The following is an 8,896-nucleotide window of genomic DNA, read 5'->3' on the forward strand; positions in this document are numbered from 1 at the left end:
GGAACAGTGGGTTAACTGGTCTAGGAACAGTGGGTTAAACTGCCTTGTTCAGGGGAACAGTGGGTTAACTGGTCTAGGAACAGTGGGTTAAACTGCCTTGTTCAGGGGAACAGTGGGTTAACTGGTCTAGGAACAGTGGGTTAAACTGCCTTGTTCAGGGGAACAGTGGGTTAACTGGTCTAGGAACAGTGGGTTAAACTGCCTTGTTCAGGGGGCAGAACGACAGATTTTTTTAACCTTGTCAGCTCGGGATTCGATCTCTCAACCCTTTTGGGTTACTAGTCCAACGCTCCAACCATCTATATGAATGCAGGTGCCACTGTAACGAAGTCATCGGACAAGGTTTATCACAGCGCATTGTGCTTTATTACGGGGCGATAGGTTCAGTACACACGATTGTAATTTGGATCAAAAAAGTAGGTTGGCCCTCCTTGAAGTCTCCTAGATCTTTTAGTCTATAAAAGAGCCTCTTGCATAAAATTCCCTCCGTACTTTACCTCATTGTTAACCTTCAGATGTATAAGAAGTTAACAGAACCCGGATTCAGGGATTTCTAACCCGGGTTCGATCCCGGGCTGTATCACAACCGGCCGTGATTGGTCGTACTATAGGGCGACGCACAGTTGGCACCACATCGTCCGGGTTTGGCTGGGGGATGCTTTATGTATGCAGTCATTGTAAATAAGAATTTGTTCTTTATCCGACTTGCCTAGTTTTAAAAAATATTTGAAAAATCCCTTTCCATCTCAACAGAGTTCGGTAATTCTGCTTTAAAAAACATTGTTGCGCTTCTCATGTGGAATGATCTCTGAAAGTCTTTAACGTTGGTGGCTCTATAGCAGATGTTATAGAGCCTTCTTACTGGAGAAAGAGTTTGTTTCATACGATTGTGTTGTGTAATTTATGTGTATATACACACACTGAGTGGACAAAACATTAAGAACACCTGCATGACATAGATCGACCAGGTGAATCCAGGTGAGAGCTATGATCCCTTATTGATGTCACCTGTTAAATCCACTTAAAAATCAGTGGCGACGAAGGGAGGAGATTTATTTTAAGTATGAAGAGATGGACTTGTGTATGTGAGTGGGAAAGCTAAAATACTGAAGTGGCTTTGAACGGGGTATGGTAGTAGGTGCCAGGTGCAGGAGAGAGAAGATGCGTACCAGTGCAATACTCTTTGGCCCCAGGCTGAGGGACAACTATCTGCCTGTAAACCACAGGTTTGGTCTCTAGAATGTTCTTGTCGTGGCGGTATTGCGACGGCTGCTGCTCTTGCGGCGTACCGCGCGACCGGGCCCCGTTACCGCGGCGATCCGACCCGCGATCTGTGAGAACACGGCAGCTTTGTCGAACAGCGCCAGGTTCCCCTCGAAGTCAAAGTCTGTGTCCAGCCCGTCGTCCATATTGTCCCCGAAACACTCATCGTCCCTGTGCTGCCTCTGACCACCTCCTCCGTTCTTCACAACGCTCTTCTTCGGGGTGACCTGGTTGGCGCCCCGACTACTGGACGACCCTATGATACCAAAACAAAAAGATATTAGAAAACTGATACAATATGCAATGAGGAAATGAATTGAGGATTTTCATTTAAACTACCATCCTCATAGGTATCACCCATTTTGAATGTTGTAATGTTGTTAGACGTTATAACAACGTTATAACATTATTTCATAAAAGGTTAGATTTCAAAACTGACCGATGTCATAAGGTGGCAGTTTGTCTTTTCTCGAATGAGCCATTGATCATATTTTTTGCAATATTCCTACCTCGAGGAAATGTGTAATTTAACAGAGGGTCCACGACATTTCTCCTATTGGTCTGCCTCTTCAGTCCCAAGGTGCATTGCATGGTGCCGTTGTATGGCCGTCGCGAATTAACATGGTGAGATTGTAGATTCCTAAATAGATAGCTGTAAAATCACCTAAATTCACTGCGTTAACTAGCTACTTCACATGCTGATATTGACCTTGATATTATTGTGTGAAGCTACGCTTGCTTGCTAGCTAGCTATCTAGCCAGCCCATAGAGCGCATTGCATTGTGGGTATTGTAGTCGTCTTGAGCTGCAACAGATTTCCACCATGATTTTATATGTTCCTACCAACCTTCTTGACCAGCCATGACCACAGTGCCGGATCTACTTCCCGAGAGTGAGATTAACTTGTAGATATAATTTTTTATGTCTCTGCATCCAGTATGAAGGAAGTTAGAAGTAGTTTCGCAAGCCAATGCTAACTAGCAACTTAAAAATACACGGAGAGACGTAAGAATGGTATCTAGTACAGGTCAGTAGTAGTAGTACAGGTCAGTAGTACAGGTCAGTAGTGGTAGTACAGGTCAGTAGTACAGGTCAGTAGTGGTAGTACAGGTCAGTAGTACAGGTCAGTAGTGGTAGTACAGGTCAGTAGTACAGGTCAGTAGTGGTAGTACAGGTCAGTAGTACCGGTCAGTAGTGGTAGTACAGGTCAGTAGTACCGGTCAGTAGTGGTAGTACAGGTCAGTAGTACCGGTCAGTAGTAGTAGTACAGGTCAGTAGTACAGGTCAGTAGTAGTAGTACAGGTCAGTAGTACAGGTCAGTAGTAGTAGTACAGGTCAGTAGTACAGGTCAGTAGTAGTAGTACAGGTCAGTAGTACAGGTCAGTAGTAGTAGTACAGGTCAGTAGTGGTAGTACAGGTCAGTAGTGGTAGTACAGGTCAGTAGTACAGGTCAGTAGTAGTAGCACAGGTCAGTAGTGGTAGTACAGGTCAGTAGTGGTAGCACAGGTCAGTAGTGGTAGCACAGGTCAGTAGTGGTAGCACAGGTCAGTAGTGGTAGTACAGGTCAGTAGTACAGGTCAGTAGTGGTAGTACAGGTCAGTAGTGGTAGTACAGGTCAGTAGTACAGGTCAGTAGTAGTAGTACAGGTCAGTAGTACAGGTCAGTAGTGGTAGTACAGGTCAGTAGTACCGGTCAGTAGTACAGGTCAGTAGTACAGGTCAGTAGTACAGGTCAGTAGTAGTAGTACAGGTCAGTAGTACAGGTCAGTAGTAGTAGTAGTACAGGTCAGTAGTACAGGTCAGTAGTAGTAGTACAGGTCAGTAGTACAGGTCAGTAGTACAGGTCAGTAGTGGTAGTACAGGTCAGTAGTGGTAGTACAGGTCAGTAGTACAGGTCAGTAGTGGTAGCACAGGTCAGTAGTGGTAGTACAGGTCAGTAGTGGTAGCACAGGTCAGTAGTGGTAGTACAGGTCAGTAGTGGTAGTACAGGTCAGTAGTGGTAGTACAGGTCAGTAGTGGTAGTACAGGTCAGTAGTACAGGTCAGTAGTGGTAGCACAGGTCAGTAGTGGTAGTACAGGTCAGTAGTGGTAGTACAGGTCAGTAGTGGTAGTACAGGTCAGTAGTACAGGTCAGTAGTGGTAGTACAGGTCAGTAGTGGTAGTACAGGTCAGTAGTGGTAGTACAGGTCAGTAGTGGTAGTACAGGTCAGTAGTAGTAGTACAGGTCAGTAGTAGTAGTACAGGTCAGTAGTGGTAGTACAGGTCAGTAGTAGTACAGGTCAGTAGTGGTAGTACAGGTCAGTAGTGGTAGTACAGGTCAGTAGTGGTAGTACAGGTCAGTAGTGGTAGTACAGGTCAGTAGTGGTAGTACAGGTCAGTAGTACAGGTCAGTAGTACAGGTCAGTAGTGGTAGTACAGGTCAGTAGTACAGGTCAGTAGTGGTAGTACAGGTCAGTAGTAGTAGTACAGGTCAGTAGTACAGGTCAGTAGTGGTAGTACAGGTCAGTAGTGGTTGTGCAGGTCAGTAGTACAGGTCAGTAGTAGTAGTACAGGTCAGTAGTGGTAGCACAGGTCAGTAGTGGTAGTACAGGTCAGTAGTGGTAGTACAGGTCAGTAGTACAGGTCAGTAGTACAGGTCAGTAGTGGTAGTACAGGTCAGTAGTAGTAGTACAGGTCAGTAGTGGTAGTACAGGTCAGTAGTGGTAGTACAGGTCAGTAGTGGTAGTACAGGTCAGTAGTACAGGTCAGTAGTAGTAGTACAGGTCAGTAGTACAGGTCAGTAGTGGTAGTACAGGTCAGTAGTGGTAGTATAGGTCAGTAGTGGTAGTACAGGTCAGTAGTGGTAGTACAGGTCAGTAGTACAGGTCAGTAGTAGTAGTACAGGTCAGTAGTACAGGTCAGTAGTACAGGTCAGTAGTGGTAGTACAGGTCAGTAGTGGTAGTACAGGTCAGTAGTGGTTGTACAGGTCAGTAGTAGTAGTAGTACAGGTCAGTAGTAGTAGTACAGGTCAGTAGTAGTAGTACAGGTCAGTAGTGGTAGTACAGGTCAGTAGTACAGGTCAGTAGTGGTAGTACAGGTCAGTAGTGGTAGTACAGGTCAGTAGTAGTGTAGTACAGGTCAGTAGTAGTAGTAGTACAGGTCAGTAGTAGTAGTAGTACAGGTCAGTAGTAGTAGTAGTACAGGTCAGTAGTAGTAGTACAGGTCAGTAGTATTAGTACAGGTCAGTAGTAGTAGTACAGGTCAGTAGTACAGGTCAGTAGTGGTAGTACAGGTCAGTAGTACAGGTCAGTAGTAGTAGTACAGGTCAGTAGTAGTAGTAGTACAGGTCAGTAGTACAGGTCAGTAGTGGTAGTACAGGTCAGTAGTGGTAGTACAGGTCAGTAGTACAGGTCAGTAGTAGTAGTACAGGTCAGTAGTACAGGTCAGTAGTAGTAGTACAGGTCAGTAGTAGTAGTACAGGTCAGTAGTGGTAGTACAGGTCAGTAGTGGTAGTACAGGTCAGTAGTAGTAGTACAGGTCAGTAGTACAGGTCAGTAGTACAGGTAGTAGTAGTAGTAGTACAGGTCAGTAGTGCAGGTCAGTAGTAGTAGTACAGGTCAGTAGTGCAGGTCAGTAGTAGTAGTACAGGTCAGTAGTACAGGTCAGTAGTAGTAGTACAGGTCAGTAGTACAGGTCAGTAGTAGTAGTACAGGTCAGTAGTAGTAGTACAGGTCAGTAGTAGTAGTACAGGTCAGTAGTAGTAGTAGTAGTACAGGTCAGTAGTAGTAGTAGTACAGGTCAGTAGTAGTAGTAGTAGTACAGGTCAGTAGTGGTTGTGCAGGTCAGTAGTAGTAGTACAGGTCAGTAGTAGTAGTAGTACAGGTCAGTAGTGGTAGTACAGGTCAGTAGTGGTAGTACAGGTCAGTAGTACAGGTCAGTAGTACAGGTCAGTAGTACAGGTCAGTAGTACAGGTCAGTAGTACAGGTCAGTAGTACAGGTCAGTAGTAGTAGTACAGGTCAGTAGTAGTAGTACAGGTCAGTAGTAGTAGTACAGGTCAGTAGTAGTAGTACAGTGTTCTGGTTTCTATCGGTGCCTAATGAACATGACCCTGCAGTGTTCTGGTTTCTATTGGTGCCTAATGAACATGACCCTGCAGTGTTCTGGTTTCTATCGGTACCTAATGAACATGACCCTGCAGTGTTCTGGTTTCTATCGGTGCCTAATGAACATGACCCTGCACTGTTCTGGTTTCTATTGGTGCCTAATGAACATGACCCTGCACTCTTCTGGTTTCTATTGGTGCCTAATGAACATGACCCTGCAGTGTTCTGGTTTCTATTGGTGCCTAATGAACATGACCCTGCAGTGTTCTGGTTTCTATTGGTGCCTAATGAACATGACCCTGCAGTGTTCTGGTTTCTATTGGTACCTAATGAACATGACCCTGCAGTTTTCTGGTACTTACAGGAGTTGTGTCTCCGTCGGAAACCCTTGGGCTGGCCCGGCACCTCCAGGTGTTTATCGCCGTAGCTTTTCGAGCACTGCTGCTGCGGTGAAGCCAGCCTGTCCTGGGTCTTATGGTGTCCTGGGTGTGGGACTGAGACCGAATCGCTGCTCTTCGGAACCACACCACCTCTACCACTCACTATATCCAGGACCTTCAGCTCCTTGATGTCCACGGCACTGTGGGAGAAGAGACAGTCATAGACAGTCACATAAAGGCTGACGTCCACGGCTCTGTGGGAGAAGAGACAGTCACATAAAGGCTGACGTCCACAGCTCTGTGGGAGAAGAGACAGTCACATAAAGGCTGACGTCCACAGCTCTGTGGGAGAAGAGACAGTCACATAAAGGCTGACGTCCACGGCTCTGTGGGAGAAGAGACAGTCACAGAAAGGCTGACATCCACGGCTCTGTGGTCGACAACAGGGAATTCTGGACTGTGAAAATAGAATTGATCTCAACCCTTGTAGACAATCATATAGCCTTATAGGCAAATGGTTTGACAACTTTGAAGGTATTTTCTCCTGAAATAATTCATGCTTTTTACATTACATTTACATTTACATGCGGTGTACATCTGTATCATTTGACAAGAGAGAAGTGTGACACAGCCTGTCATTAGTCCTGGAAACATTTAATTAAAATATTGTAGAATTCCATTATTTCCTGTGGTGGACTGCTCCTACTCGGGGAATGCCAATATGGCCGACCGGTGGCTTCAAAGCCTCTCAATGGCCAATACATAACATCAGCAATCTAGGATTTATATACATCATTGATAATACAACACGACATGTAGAAATGTTTAAACTGTTAATTACTGTTCCCAAAACAATGTCCAGTAGAGGCTAGAACACCTCAGTGCAAGAACATACAGGTAGCTTCCAGCTTTGTAGGCTAACTTTCCTTGCTAGCTTACAGCTGAAGCTAACATCAATTCACTACCCTAGTACATTGTTTGTGAAAATATGCTAACCATAATAAGTCAATATATTGCTGATTACAAAACTTTATTAATTCACTTAGTCTGCCCCCCACCTAACGTCTTTTCAGTCAAGATAGTCTTTGCTTGAGCCTCGAACTGACTTTGTGTGAATGACGTCATGGGTCTTAAGGCAGCAGGGTAGACTAGTGGTTAGTGTTGGACTAGTAACCGGCAGGTTGCAAGTTCAAATCCCCGAGCTGACAAGGTACAAATCTGACGTTCTGCCCCTGAACAAGACAGTTAACCCACTGTTCCTAGACCAGTTAACCCACTGTTCCTAGGCCAGTTAACCCACTGTTCCTAGGCCAGTTAACCCACTGTTCCTAGGCCAGTTAACCCACTGTTCCTAGGCCAGTTAACCCACTGTTCCTAGGCCAGTTAACCCACTGTTCTAGGCCAGTTAACCCACTGTTCCTAGGCCAGTTAACCCACTGTTCCTAGGCCAGTTAACCCACTGTTCCTAGGCCAGTTAACCCACTGTTTCTAGGCCAGTTAACCCACTGTTTCTAGGCCAGTTAACCCATTGTTCCCCGGTAGGCCATCATTGAAAATAAGAATGTGTTCTTAACTGACTTGCCGAGTTAAATAAAGGTTAAAAAAAAAAGAGAGAGACAGTGCACACCTTTATAAGATATTTCTTCTTCTATTGCAAATGTTGTTGAGCAGCACCATAACATAGAAAGTAAAAAGTTTGTTTTTCACCTGTAGCCTCGTGAAATCAGTTAAAACAAGCTCATTAACTCATTGCATGGACACACTTATTGAATATGCATATTCACCTTTATTGTGAATAGGCCTAAACTACATCTTGATCAGTTTATCAAGAGAGATTTACCATTCAAATACATTTTTTTTGCTGTTATGTAGTTAGATTGGCAAAAAAAAAAATCTGATTGTATGATTGATTAATTGATTTAATCATGCATTCATTAATTCATTCTAAAATCAAAATGTGTGAAATGTAATGATATTGAACTCAAAAGATCTATCTGGATCAAGTGCCATTCTTTGACTTTGGTCTATACACATTTTTTTTATCTTGGTATCATCAAGTATCGTGATGAATCCTGTATCATGATACTAAACCTGGTATCGAAGTCAAAATGCTGGTATAATGACAACAATAACCTACAATTGAGTTATTATGACGTTTTCAGGAAACTCTACGAAGAGAAGATCATTTCCACACAAAAATAATAATAAACAGTAGTACCTAAAAGTGACCTCGGGCACAGGGCACTTGACCTCATCAGAAGGGCTGCTTGGAGGGAGATGGTCTGGCTGGGACTGGTCCACAGACGACACCTCGCCTTGGTACACCCCCAGAGTTTCTCCGCAGTTTATCGACACCAGACTACCTAACCAGTCTGCAGCCATGCTGTCTGGTGACGAGTCCAAACATGGGTGAACATGAAATACATGTCATGAGAACATTTGAGTTTAAAGTTTTAATATTATCTAGCTAACGTCTAGCCGACGTTGACAGCTTGCGAACAACATGGCCTTTGACGATATCTAATTTTCTCGTTCAGAATGGCAATACATGTCTTATCGTTTCATGGAGAAATGTGGCCTACCTTTGGGATATTCCAAGAACGACGGGGTTTAATGTAATATTGAACAGTTGGCCAAATGGGCTATTATAATGAAAATGATCAAAGCAAGCGTCCTTAGCTTTGTTTCAGAAGCATGAGTTAGAGTCGCACAACTTCCGGCGTAACCAAACACATTTCAAAATAAAGTCACCTGTGTTGCAGGGCGCATCTATTTGACTAAACATGAAATACACAATCCAAAATTACATTTATGTTTTTGTTATCAGATTTAACTTCATGGAGTTAATATATTATATATATTATATTAAGCCACTGGCTTTGACTCTTAGACTCTCTCTTAATAAATAATATATATATAATATATATATATATTATTTATAAGACTCTAAGCAGTGGCCTCCTGAGTGCCACAGTGATCTAACACTTCGAACCCACCGACAGCATCATTGCGCAAAATATGTAGCATCACCGGGATATGTATGCAAAAGATCAATATTCACCCTCTGCTACCATTTCTGTCAAGCCGTCTGCCCATACAGTTTGACGCATACATTCGATAAATCCAACATCTGCACCACACCGAAACGCAACACTGCAAGGCAAACGCA

General features: G+C 43.8%; 1 protein-coding gene across 1 annotated transcript; it reads right to left on the minus strand.

Moving 5' to 3' along the window:
* Window positions 1-1,091: 1,091 nt before the first annotated feature.
* Window positions 1,092-8,109, minus strand: LOC124030347 (enhancer of mRNA-decapping protein 3-like). The gene is made up of 3 exons (XM_046341726.1): window positions 7,946-8,109; window positions 5,710-5,927; window positions 1,092-1,519 (listed from the first exon to the last, which is right to left on the minus strand). The coding sequence occupies exons 1-3, from the start codon at window positions 8,107-8,109 to the stop codon at window positions 1,236-1,238; spliced, it is 666 nt and encodes a 221-aa protein (XP_046197682.1). The 3' UTR covers window positions 1,092-1,235.
* Between the last annotated feature and the right edge of the window lie 787 nt (window positions 8,110-8,896).

This window comes from Oncorhynchus gorbuscha, unplaced genomic scaffold (genome assembly GCF_021184085.1).
Source record: "Oncorhynchus gorbuscha isolate QuinsamMale2020 ecotype Even-year unplaced genomic scaffold, OgorEven_v1.0 Un_scaffold_10762, whole genome shotgun sequence".
NCBI classification, from domain to species: Eukaryota; Metazoa; Chordata; class Actinopteri; order Salmoniformes; family Salmonidae; genus Oncorhynchus; species Oncorhynchus gorbuscha.

What these genes read in the sequence shown, in the direction of transcription:
- LOC124030347 (XM_046341726.1), bottom strand. Translation starts at nt 8,109, where the DNA reads ATGGCTGCAGACTGGTTAGGTAGTCTGGTGTCGATAAACTGCGGAGAA. An exon ending in GTGCCCGAGGTCACTTTTAG is followed by an intron (nt 5,928 to 7,945) that starts GTACTACTGTTT and finishes CTTCTCCCACAG; the next exon opens with TGCCGTGGACATCAAGGAGC. An exon ending in CCGACGGAGACACAACTCCT is followed by an intron (nt 1,520 to 5,709) that starts GTAAGTACCAGA and finishes TTGGTATCATAG; the next exon opens with GGTCGTCCAGTAGTCGGGGC.